Source organism: Erythrolamprus reginae, chromosome 6, assembly GCF_031021105.1.
Source record: "Erythrolamprus reginae isolate rEryReg1 chromosome 6, rEryReg1.hap1, whole genome shotgun sequence".
Taxonomy (NCBI): Eukaryota; Metazoa; Chordata; class Lepidosauria; order Squamata; family Dipsadidae; genus Erythrolamprus; species Erythrolamprus reginae.
The window spans coordinates 77,405,606-77,418,691 of NC_091955.1; the positions used below are offsets into that span (position 1 = coordinate 77,405,606).

The 13,086-nt window shown below is 41.2% G+C and overlaps 1 protein-coding gene across 2 annotated transcripts in view; it reads right to left on the minus strand.

Annotated features, from left to right (window-relative positions):
• The window catches only part of DENND2A (DENN domain containing 2A), a 93,883-nt gene that overhangs the window by 14,692 nt on the left and 66,105 nt on the right, over nt 1-13,086 (minus strand). For both annotated transcript variants that reach the window (XM_070756337.1, XM_070756336.1), the window contains exons 13-14: nt 10,524-10,664; nt 8,962-9,110 (exon numbers count right to left, since the gene is read on the minus strand). In XM_070756337.1, coding sequence (XP_070612438.1) covers nt 8,962-9,110; nt 10,524-10,664 — 290 coding nt within the window. The remainder of the gene's footprint in view (nt 1-8,961; nt 9,111-10,523; nt 10,665-13,086) is intronic.

Here is a 13,086-nt window from a genome sequence, read left to right on the forward strand (position 1 = left end):
GACTGAGAATCTCCATAGACAGACCATTCCAATATTTCTGACCATTCTGAAATGATTAATTCCTGGGTTGTAAAAGACAGATTTGGAATTGTATAGAGATCAGGCTGTTTAAACTGAGAGTATTGGAGGAATGTGATTACCGTATTTTTTGGAGTATAAGACGCACCGGAATATAAGACGTAGCTTAGTTTTGGGGGAGGAAAACAGGGAAAAGAATCTGCTTACCAGATATTCATCCGGCTAGCATCCTTAGTCTGGTCAGCTTCAGCAACATTATTTTATCACCCTTTTTTAAGGGCTTAAAAAAATCTTTATTCTGTGAGAGTAACAAGCAACAAGCTTGCAAGCCAGTAAGAGCTGGGAACATTGTTAACACCTGGAAAGAAACAGTCTGAGCAGGTAGAGCAATGGAAAAAACCTTGCAAAGACTTAGGGCTTGGAAAACATTCTTCTTTGCAGAGAGTAACAATGAAAGAGCTTGCAAGCCAGTAAGAGCTGGGAACATTGTTAACACCTGGAAAGAAACAGTCTGAGCAGGTAGAGCGATGGAAAAAAACCTTGCAAAGACTTAGGGCTTGGAAAACATTCTTCTTTGCAGAGAGTAACAATGAAAGAGCTTGCAAGCCAGTAAGAGCTGGGAACATTGTTAACACCTGGAAAGAAACAGTCTGAGCAGATAGAGCGATGGAAAAAAACCTTGCAAAGACTTAGGGCTTGGAAAACATTCTTCTTTGCAGAGAGTAACAATGAAAGAGCTTGCAAGCCGGTAAGAGCTGGGAACATCGTTAGCACCTGGTTAGGGCTGGAAAGAAACTTACTCAGAGCAAGTTAGAGCAATGAGAAAAATCCTGCAAAGACTTAGGGCTTGGAAAACATTCTTCACAGAGAGAAAGAATGAAAGAGCCTGCAGGGTAAAAGCTGGGAAGATTGTTAGCAGTTAGTTAGGGCTGGGGGGCGGGGTGTGAGTTACATTCAGAGTATGAGACTCACCCTAATTATCAGTCTCTTTTAAGGAGGAAACCGGTGTGTCTTACACACGAAAAATACAGTAATTATGATTTGTTCATCTAATAATATTTATTTCTTTAATTTCCATGCTGCAATACTACTAATTTAACCTTCTCTTGGGATCCTGCCACTGCAAGCTTTCAGAAACTTTTTAAATATCTTTTTCTTAAACACACACACAAACTTTCAAATAATGCCATAAAAGATTAAAACATCACCGCTGTACTATAGCAATAATTTGAAATTATTTTGTGGGATTTATCCCATCCAAGTTTATATATATACAGTATAATCAATTAAAATATGGAATGACATGTTGGTAAAATTGAATCCTAAGTAAAACATTAATCATGAAAATGAAACCACAAAACTGTAAACAAATTCCAGAAAAAAGTAAATTATAAAATAAAAATAAAAATAGGACAGGCAGTTTGGCTTCCAGAGTTATTTCGAATTACCAATTATTGGATTCTTCCTATCTCAATGATAAGCTTTGTGCAAAAGAGTTGAGCAGCTCAAATTAATGTAATAGCTTGGGTTGTTGGGGTTTTTTTTTTTTAATGGAAACATGCACGTTCAAGGGGTTTTTTTTAGCTGACAAGATCAATTACTAGAGTTATTATGGGAAGGTGGGGAGAGGGAGGGAGGAAGAAATAAGTCCCCCCCCCTTTCCACTCTCAAGGTTCATAATAACAGAAAGGATTTTGAGAAGGGAAAGAAAAATAACAAGATATGCACTTTCTGCACGTAGCTTAAATTGGCATCTTTGTTCAGTTGTAGATGGACTTTTAAAACTTTTTTTCCTATTCTGCATGCCTTTTAAATAACTTCAAAAGTATTCTCTTTGCTCAAGGGAAATTTTTTCTATTGTTTTGCTTTGGTTGGTATCCCAGGTTTTTACATTGTTTTAACGTTTCTTTTGTGAAGTTGGTTGCCTACAAAATGATCTTATTTGGATCAAAAGGCAACACAGTAATTTATTTATGAATAAATGCACTTATTAAACCTGGTTTGGGCTTTGTTCAAAAATGTTCCACAACACGTACGCTCGAGACTGGCCAAAGCCTCTTCCTTTCACAGAAAGCTACAGAAAGATGGAAGAAACCACATGTACCAAACTAGCTCAAGACATTTTTCCAAAGTCAATGTTCTCCTTTCCATTGAAGAGCATAGTGCCCCTCCTTTATAGTTAAAATAAACAACCAACAGAATTGGTTGCCATTTCACAAGATCCTTGGTCCACTACCCCAAATATAAGGTCACTGAGATGCTCAAGGTATGTATGTATAGTAAGTACAGTGGTACCTCTACCCAAGAATGCCTCTACTTACGAACTTTTCTAAATAAGAACCGGGTGTTCAAGATTTTTTTGCCTCTTCTCAAGAACTATTTTCCACTTACAAACCCGAGCCTCCAAAACTGTAACCGGAAAAGGCAGGGAGAAGCCTGCGTGAGGCCTCTCTAGGAATCTCCTGGAAGGAAACTGGGCCAGAAAAGGCAGGGAGAAGCCTCCGTGGGGCCTCTCTAGGAATCTCCTGGGAGGAAACAGGGCCGGAAAAGGCAGGGAGAAGCCTGCATGGGGCCTCTCTAGGAATCTCCTGGGAAGAAACAGGGCCGGAAAAGGTGGGGAGAAGCCTCCGTGGGGCTCTCTAGGAATCTCCTGGGAAGAAACAGGGCCTCCACCCTCCCTGTGGTTTTTCCCAATCGCATACATTATTTGCTTTTACATTGATTCCTATGGGGAAAATTGCTTCTTCTTACAAACTTTTCTACTTAAGAACCTGGTCACGGAACGAATTAAGTTCGTAAGTAGAGGTACCACTGTAAATAGTTCTTTCAGTGAACAAGTGACACATATATGAAGATGATTGACTGGAGTAAGACTTGGTGATAAATCCAAACTCTCCTATGCTTTTTTAAAATCGGCATGTATTCATTAAATATCGTCTGTTGAATTTCTTGAAACATTGCAAACTATTGAACAATCTCAAACGGCTGCTTCAGGTCTGGTTTTTAACAGAGAAAGTGAGGGAAGAGCAAAACCAAATGAGAAACTGAACAGAAATTAAATCTCCCTTCCGAAACATAAATTGATTTCCATTTGCCCAAACAATCATTATTGTTTATTTATTAAACTTGAGGATTTCTCCTTCAGTTCAATTGCTAAACTGTGTACCAATAATACTAAAAAGAGGTCTTCATTGCACATTTATAAAAGAAGCATGAATGTAACACAAGAGGCAGAGACAAGTTCCCTAAGGCAAGTATGAGACCGCCTTCTGCCGCACGAATCCCAGTGACCGGTTAGGTCCCATAGAGTTGGCCTTCTCCGGGTCCCGTTGATGAAACAATGTTGTCTGGCGGGACCCAGGGGAAGAGCCTTCTCTGTGGCGGCCCCAACCCTCTGGAATCAGCTCCCCCCCAGAGAGTGGGATTGCCCCCACCCTCCTTGCCTTTTGCAAACTCCTTAAAACCCACCTCTGCCGTCAGGCATTGGGAAATTGATTCCCCCGGGCCGTTTCCGTTTTACGCAAGGTTTGTCTGAGATGTATGATTGTTTTTATACTAAGGATTTTAAATTGCTTTTCATTGTTGGCTTTGTACCATGTTTTGTGTTGTGAGCTGCTCCAGAGAGGGGCAGCATACAAATCTAATAAATAATAATAATAAAATAATAATAATAATAATAATAATAATAATAATAATAATGATATAGAGTATGATGATTCCGGAGTAATTCTACACCTCCTAAGGATGATCATAGTTGCCAAATACGATACGGTTAAAGGAAGAAAAGGATGAAAATGCGGAGTGACAGGTTGCAAGAGAAAATGATTTCTCCACTCACTTAATAAAACTTGTTTCCGACAAACTAAAATAGTGACTTATGATATCACCACTTGGTTTGCGTCCAAGTAATAATGATCTCTGTAATGGAATGATGCGATTTGTATATACAGTATCTGAGCAAACATTTCCTCCTCTGAATTCCAGCTGGAACATTCAAATCTCCATGGCTCTATGAATATAATCCATCCTTTGATTGGCCTTCCATAGTTTTTGCCTATCAATCTAGTTAACAAAGCTACAACCTTAATTTGTCAGAAGAAAAAGGTGCAATAGAAATATTTAGATCCCAACACAGAACATATTTTTTTTATATCCTTCATATGCTAAAAATCAAACATTCCAGGTAAGAGAATTCGAGCACATTTTCAAATTTTAGAACCACATAAATTAGGGTTTGAACTTTAATGTGCTTTAAATAAATAAAATCAAGTTCAGGCCACAAGTGTACATGTTTTCTTGGAATCACAGAAACAATGATTCCATGGCTGTTACGTCCCATGAGTGTGCCAAATGTTACACCTATTACTGGAGAAAATCTGTGCAATTACTCTAACTAAAATTGTTTATATATACTTTACTTGTGTATATTTGCTCATTTAAGCAATGTAACCTTCTAAAGCTAGGGAATGCTGCTGTTTTTTCAAACTGAATCATCAAAGTAGTCCATTTTCAACACCGTTTTTAAAGCAGCTCCATCTTTTTCTTGAGTTCACAAACAAGCTTGAAAAAAAATGAGGGGTGGAGCTCTGTTGCAGAGTGGTGCAATACTCACAGGAAGTACTTCCTTCAAATTGGTTTTGAAATATATTATTAATAATAATAATAAATAATAATTTATTAATTTGTATGCTGCTCCTCTCCGAAAACTCGGGGTGGCTCACAACAATGATAAACAATGTACAAATCCAATATTTAAAAACATAATTTAAAAACCCTTATAATAAAATAATCACACAACCCAATCAGACCATACATAAACCAAAGTAGTTAGGGGAGATGTCAATTTCCCTATGGCTGGCGGCAAAGGTGAGTTTTCAACAACTTTTTATTATTATTATTATTATTTATTGGATTTGTATGCCGCCCCTCTCCACACTCTTGCGAAAGGTGAGGGGGGGGCAGTTTTGATTTGGGGGAGTTGGTTCCAGAGCTGCCACAGAGAAGGCTCTTCCCCTGGGCCCCGCCAGATGACATTGCTTAGTTGACGGGACTAGGAGAAGGCCCACTCTGTGAGACCTAATCGGCCGCTGGGATTCGTGTGGCAGAAGACGGTTCCGGAGGTATTCTGGTCTAATGCTATGTAGGGCTTTATTATTATTATTATTATTATTATTATTATTATTATTATTATTATCATCATCATCATCATTATTATTATTACTACTACTATTACTATTATGATGATGACGATGATCATCATCATCAACAAGACAATGAGATCACTAAGCTGGATTTCATATTTCATCACTAGTTGAATTGCACCTGTGTTTCGGCAAGATTTTACCTGTGGCTCCGTGTGCGATTTTGCTACCTCCACTGGTAGCCCACCGCTGATCATGGGGAAGATGCAATGGTCAAACCTCCCCCCACCTTTTCTCTGACCTCTATATTGATCAGCTGGACCGAGAGTGTATGACTGTGTAGTTAATGGGTTCTTTTATACATGCATTTTAATTTAGTTTAAACTTTAACGTTAGATTTGTACTGTATTATATTACTGTCCTATTGTGAGCCGCCCCGAGTCTTCGGAGAGGGGCGGCATACAAATCTAATAAATTCAAATTCAAAACTGAAAAATGGTCATAAGTCACTTTTTTCAACACTGTTGCAACTTCGAACAGTCATTAAATGAACTGTTGTAAATTGAGGATTACTTACACTTTTCCACTAGCTATGATAAGAGTTGAAGTCCCAAATATCGAGAAGGCAGCAGGCTGCCTGTCCCCTTATAACTGACTTATAATAAAGAATTTTAAGACTGCAGTTCACATTTTATGCAACAGATCTACTCTATCAATTTGCTCTGCTCTTGTCCATTTTAAAAAAATCAGCAACACAATGAGTGAATGATTTTTTCCTCTTCTTTTTTTGGCAGCTTCACCATTTCTTCTCCTAGTCCCGTGGATGCAGCAGGACTTACTGGGAATTGTGAAAACAGGCAGGCTGCTGAAATCTGAATAAGCATCATTACTCATCTGTTAAATTTTGCCTTTTCTGGTCGGGAGGAAAAAACTTGCTCTCCCCATCCTTTTTTAAATGGATGAGGGCCAGGCACCAGCTGCAGAAAATCTTAAAGAGATCTGGGCCCCCTTTTTCCCAAGGTGTGGGAGGAAGAAGTTTTTGTCCAAATAATTGGTGAGCGGAAAAACAAAGGCTATCTATGCAGGGGGATCAGAAGGTCTGCAAACTGCCTGCTCAACTTCTGACACCCACAGAAGAACCTGAAACCTCAAAGGAATAAGGATAAAGCACATGGCAGAGGTCTAGGGTATGCTGTAAACTGCAGGTTTTGTTTGGCAAAACACTACTAGCTTTCCTAACCCTTTTAACTGTGCCGTTTAAGCTTATTAAGAGCCCCAAAGCAGTGGTGAAATCCAATTTTTTTTACTACAGGTTCTGTGGGCGTGGCTTGGTGGGTGTTGTGTGGCTTGGGGGACATAGGATACTGCAAAATCTTCATTCCCACCTCGCTCCAGGGGAAGGATACTGCAAAATCCCCATTCTCTCCCCATTCCTAAGGGAAGGATATTGCAAAATCTCCATTCTCTCCCCATTCCTAAGGGAAGGATATTGCAAAATCCCCATTCTCTCCCCATTCCTAAGGGAAGGATATTGCAAAATCCCCATTCTCTCCCCATTCCTAAGGGAAGGATATTGCAAAATCCCCATTCTCTCCCCATTCCTAAGGGAAGGATACTGCAAAATCCCCATTCTCTCCCCATTCCTAAGGGAAGGATATTGCAAAATCTCCATTCTCTCCCCATTCCTAAGGGAAGGATATTGCAAAATCCCCATTCTCTCCCCATTCCTAAGGGAAGGATATTGCAAAATCCCCATTCTCTCCCCATTCCTAAGGGAAGGATATTGCAAAATCCCCATTCTCTCCCCATTCCTAAGGGAAGGATACTGCAAAATCCCCATTCTCTCCCCATTCCTAAGGGAAGGATATTGCAAAATCTCCATTCTCTCCCCATTCCTAAGGGAAGGATACTGCAAAATCCCCATTCTCTCCCCATTCCTAAGGGAAGGATATTGCAAAATCTCCATCCTCTCCCCATTCCTAAGGGAAGGATATTGCAAAATCCCCATTCTCTCCCCATTCCTAAGGGAAGGATACTGCAAAATCCCCATTCTCTCCCCATTCCTAAGGGAAGGATACTGCAAAATCCCCATTCTCTCCCCATTCCTAAGGGAAGGATATTGCAAAATCTCCAACCTCTCCCCATTCCGAAGGGAAGGATATTGCAAAATCTCCATCCTCTCCCCATTCCTAAGGGAAGGATATTGCAAAATCCCCATTCTCTCCCCATTCCTAAGGGAAGGATATTGCAAAATCCCCATTCTCTCCCCATTCCTAAGGGAAGGATACTGCAAAATCCCCATTCTCTCCCCATTCCTAAGGGAAGGATACTGCAAAATCTCCATTCTCCACCCCACTCTAGGGCCAGACAGAGGTGGCATTCGCCGATTCTCTGAACTACTCAAAATTTCCACTACCAGTTCTCCAGACTACTCAAAATTTCTGCTACCAGTTCTCCAGACTACTCAAAATTTCTGCTACCAGTTCTCCAGACTGCTCAAAATTTCTGCTACCAGTTCTCCAGACTACTCAAAATTTCCACTACTAATTCTCCAGACTACTCAAAATTTCCACTACCAGTTCTCCAGACTACTCAAAATTTATTCTACCAGTTCTCCAGAACATGTCAAAAATTTCACTCCTGCCCCAAAGCCACCTAAACCTTTGCATATTTTCATTTCATTGTGAGCATATTTTAGCTATTTTTCAGTGTACATAAGCCTACTAAGGATAGGTAGAGAGAGAATACACAGGTTTTTTGTATAGCCATGCAGATTATGCACAACTGACTGGGAAAGAATCAAGAATCTGGTTACCTTTGAATGGCTGGAAACTACAATAATTAGGCTTTAGAACAGAGAACTTTGACAATGATCATTCTGCTTATCAACAGGTTTCTGTACTACAGTGGTACCTCTACCTACGAACGCCTCTACTTACGAACTTTTCTAGATAAGAACCAGGTGATCAAGATTTTTTTGCATCTTCTCAAGAACCATTTTCCACTTACAAACCTGAGCCTCTGAAACTGTAACTGGAAAAGGCAGGGAGAAGCCTCCGTGGGGCCTCTCTAGGAATCTCCTAGGAGGAAACAGGGTGTCCACCCTACCTGTGGTTCCCCCAATCACAACATTATTTGCTTTTACATTGATTCCTATGGGAAAAGTTGCTTCTTCTTACAAACCTTTCTACTTGTATTTTTGTTTATTTATCCAGGCACAGGAACAATCATCTATAACAACATATAGGATCATCTGTCTAGCTGCTAGCTAGATGTTTTTAACCATGAAACTGAAAAAATACAGAGGCCCAGCTGCTCCTGCTGTCTCCACCCTCTGATACATTCTGCTATTCATATGGGTCTGTTCTGGGTTATTCAGCTCTGAAGCTCGTCCACACAGCCCAGCTATCATTACATCTTGCACAAATTTGTCCCCAGGAATCTAGACCGACTGTAGCAGCCACTCCCCACTGTCCCAAAGCGATATCCATAGCTGGAGATCAACCAAGATGAGCCAGACACTCCTATTATTTAGGGATAACTGCAATTTTTACATGGAAAGCATTAACGTTTGAAGCCAACTTCAGTGTGAGCCAAGAAAGGAGAAATATACATCACAGATGTCTCAGCTCCAGAAATCTAATTATGCAGGAGATACATTTTTGCCTTTTGAACCTAGGAAAAGAGATACAGCCACTACTCTAGGATGTAGGCAACCGTTGAAAATTGGCTTTAAGGTCAGATAGATTGGATAATAGTTGGTCTGCCAGGTAAGGCAGAGAAATAGGAGGCAGATGGTTACCTGAGCTTGTCTGCTATAAATATTACCCGTCTCTCCAACAGCAAAGAAGCAAAGACTCTGCTTAAGTGCCGAATGCTAAGCGAGGAGAACAAGGACTCAAAATCAACGTGTTCAAGTCTTGAATCAAGTGGTCGACACAGCTCTATAACCTGAAACAAAGAATACAGGGTTTTATTTATTTTTATTAGTAGTATTTATGTGCCGTCCAATTCCAAATTGACTCTTGGTGACTTACAAGCTGTAAAATCAACTCAAAGTCAGTTCTGATCTGAGCAACCTATAAGCTTTATTGTTAAGTGTAAATTAGGGAGAGTAAAACTCTGAGAATACCAACTGCAGCCTTTTTAGACCAATGGAAATTTGTTCTATAAATTTGCCTTATTCAAAAGCCCTTTCCCCCCGATTCTATGTATTTGCAAGTTTGAATCTTCCACCAGGAAGAAACAAATGTGCTGATTCCTAATTGTGATCTCCCCATCCTCCAATAAAGGTCTCCTGCCCATTTACCTTGCTTACGCCCCCCCATCCTTCTGTGCAATCAGTCTTGAAAGAAAAACACGGCAGTGCAATCACTATTTTTAATATTTAAATGTGTTTGCAAGATTCAAATTGGCCCTTTGTTATGCAGCAAGTCTCTTTCTTTTCTGTTTGGGAAAAAAAAATCTGCAGAAAGCAGCTCATTGAATGGCTCAAAAGGGAACATATACAGTGATACCTTGTCTTACAAACTTAATTGGTTCCAGGAGGAGGTTCTTAAGGTGAAAAGTTTGTGAGACAAAACAATGTTTCCCATAGGAATCAATGGAAAAGTGATTAATGCGTGCAAGACCAAAATTCACCCCTTTTGCCAGCCAAAGTGCCCGGTTTTGTGCTGCTGGGATTCCCGAGGCTCCCCTCCATGGGAAACCCCACCTCCAGACTTCTGCGTTTTTGCGATGCTGCAGGGGAGTCCCAGCATCGCAAAAATGAGCGCTTCACTGGCAACGGAAGTCGGGAGGTGGAGTTTCCGAGTGAAGGGAGCATCAGTGAAATCGCAGCATCGCAAAAACACCGAAGTCCTCAAAACCCCACCTCCAGACCTCTGTGTTTTGCAATGCTGTGATTTCCCTGAGGGTCCCCTTGCTGGGAAACCCCATCTCTGGACTTCCGTTGCCAGCAAAGCGCCCGTTTTTGCGCTGCTGGGATTCCCCTGCAGCATCACAAAAACACGGAAGTCCAGAGGTGGGGTTTCCCATGGAGGGAAGCCTCAGGGCAATCCCAGCAGCGCAAAAACGGGTGCTTTGCTGGCAACAGAAGTCCGGAAGTGGGGTTTCCCAGCAGCAGCGGTGGGTTTGTAAGGTGAAAATAGTTTGTAAGAAGAGGCAAAAAAATCTTAAACCCTGGGTTTGTATCTCGAAAAGTTTGTATGACGAGGCATTTGTAAGACGAGGTATCACTGTACATGGGAACTTGCAAGAATGCATGTTTAGCTCCTTCATCTACTTCTGAAGGCAGTTCTATCTAGATCAGTGGCTTTTGCTCTTAGCAGACTTCAACTCCCAGAATTCCCCAGCCAGCATTACTTCTGTTCCAGAACCAGGCAAAAAGTTCTTGATGGAGATAGTCCGACCCAGGGCTGGAAAGGGGGCTTCCATGACACTCCTCATAAGTGGCTGGACTAAGGCAGGCGAAATGCCACGTCTTTTCTCAACCTCATCCAAGATCTGAACAACAGAGAAAGAAAAGAATTATTCTCCAAAGCACCAGGGGGTAGAACAAGAAGCAATGGGTGGACACTAAATAAGGAGAGAAGTAACTTAGAACGAAGGAAAAAATTCCTGACAGTTAGAACAATTAACCAGTGGAACAGCCTGCCGCCAGAAATTGTGAATACTTTAACACCGTTTTTAAGCTTTTAAGATGTTGGATAACCATTTGTCTGAAATAGTGTAGGGTTTCCTGCCTAAGCAGGAGGGTGGACTAGAAGACCTCCAAGAACCCTTCCAACTCTGTTGTTGTTGTTGTTGTTGTTGTTGTTGTTATTATTATTATTATTATTATTATTATTATTATTATCAATTAATTAATTATTGTTGTTGTTGTGGTGGTTAGCTCTGGCCCAGCTCCTGCCCCAGGGAATGTGGAGGTGGATGCAGGGGAAACTTCAGCATGTCACAGGCCTGTGTTATTGCCGACAGAGTCAGTTCAGAGTTTAGTTTCCTCGGACGAAGAAGAAGGTGGGAGTGACTCGGCAGAGGGGGGCTTGGCACACAGCCCAGGCAGTCAATCTCCCTTATCTTCCATTGATTCGGATGAAGATGTGTTGGACTCACGCAAGCGCAGAATTACGCGTACAAGAGACCAAGTAAGGACATATTACAGGAGATAAGAGGCCACCTGTGTTTGGGTGGAGCTCCAGTAATTAGGGCTGCTGCTATAAATAGCAGCGTGTGGGTTAGGCCTTTGTGGAAGAGTATCTGATTGCAGTTCTTCAAGAATCCTGTGTTGCTGTTTTCTGGACTTTGCTTGTTGATTTTTCACGCCTTTGAAACCAAAGCAGAGCAACCTGTGTGTGTGTGTCTCACTTTGTTGGAAGAAGAAGGGGTGTGAAGTTTCTTCGCAGCTGCTAGCTAAGTACTTAATGACTGCTTAAGGTTAATTGTACAGACTACCCGGTTGTTTTGGGACGAGTGCTCTTTGCAATACAAAAAAAGTGCTTAGTTTATTTTGAATTTTGTGATAAAGAACATTGTTTTGAATTTTCAAACGTGTGTGTGTCTGAAATTTGTACCCTTGAATTTTCGGGAAGTTCCTACCAGAGAGCCTGGCAGAACAATTATTACTACTACTACTATTATTATTACTATTATTATTACTATTTTAAAAAGGGAGGATGACAGAGTGTATTTTACTTCAAGAATCTACTCATTTTTCTCCTCTTGCTAGCTTTTCATTTTCATTATTTCATTCATATCATTGTTTGATACCACACAAAACAGTCAAGCATCAGAATCCCAATTTAATTAAACAATTACTTGGTCGGAAGGGCCTCTTTTTCATTAAGATGCCTAGTGCTGTTGCTGTGTTACTGCTTCTTCTTCAAGTTAAGTGAACAGCTGTTGAGTAGTAGGTATGGAAAAGACAGCACTGTGCTTTTCTGTCCAGAAAATGTATCCTCCAATTCCAAAATTGCTGTTTGAAATTTATTTAGCGATCTGTGGGAAGTACCTAGCAGGTCTGGGAGCCATTTTAAAAATTGAAAATTGTACATATAAAAAAAAATGAGGAGATGATGGTCTCCATCTCCCAGAGCAGTAGTGGTCTGCTGCCTGGAAGGTCCAGTACGCAGTCCCAGTTTGAAAAATGGAGATGCAAGCACATCTCTGCATCCCCAACGCGGGCATGTGCACGACGGCGCAAGATTCGACTTCTGTGCATGCTCAGGAAGCGAAATCTCATGTGAGGACGCTCATGCATTTGAAATTTTGCTGTGTTTTTTGGTGTTTTTTGCTTCCACATGTGCGTGCATGCGCGGAAGCAAATAAATTGGCAAAAATCTGTGAAATCTCGTCCATCTGTGCATCCTTGTGTGACAATTCGCTTCCTGCGCATGCACAGAAGCCGAATCTTGCACTGATGCACATACACATGCGCCAATCACCGGGAGTGCACTGGTACCACCAGTGACGGGGAGCCCTTCACTGTCCTTGAGGATATTTTTCTGATCCAAATTGCCTCTCATCTCTAGGTCAGTGCTTAAAGTTGCCACGGTTAGTGACCCCTGCTCTAGGTGACTATTTTCTTTTTTTTTATAACAAACAAACAAATGGAAGGAAATGTTAATCACATATCTCTTGTAGTATCTACTTTCTCTGGCAAAAGAAGAAAAATGCACTTAACATGCTCCAAAGCAGAAACAACGGGCCAAATTACCTGGAGGACTGCCTCCTGTCGCATTAATCCCATGAGGTCCCACAGAGTTGGCCGTCTCCAGGTCCCGTCAACTAGACCAGTGTTTTTCAACCAGTGTGCCGCAGCACATTTGTGTGCCATGAGAAATGGTCAGGTGTGCCATGGGGAAATTAAACATGGGTCCCCAAACTATGGCCCACGTGCCGGATATGGCCCGCAGAGTCCATTTATCTT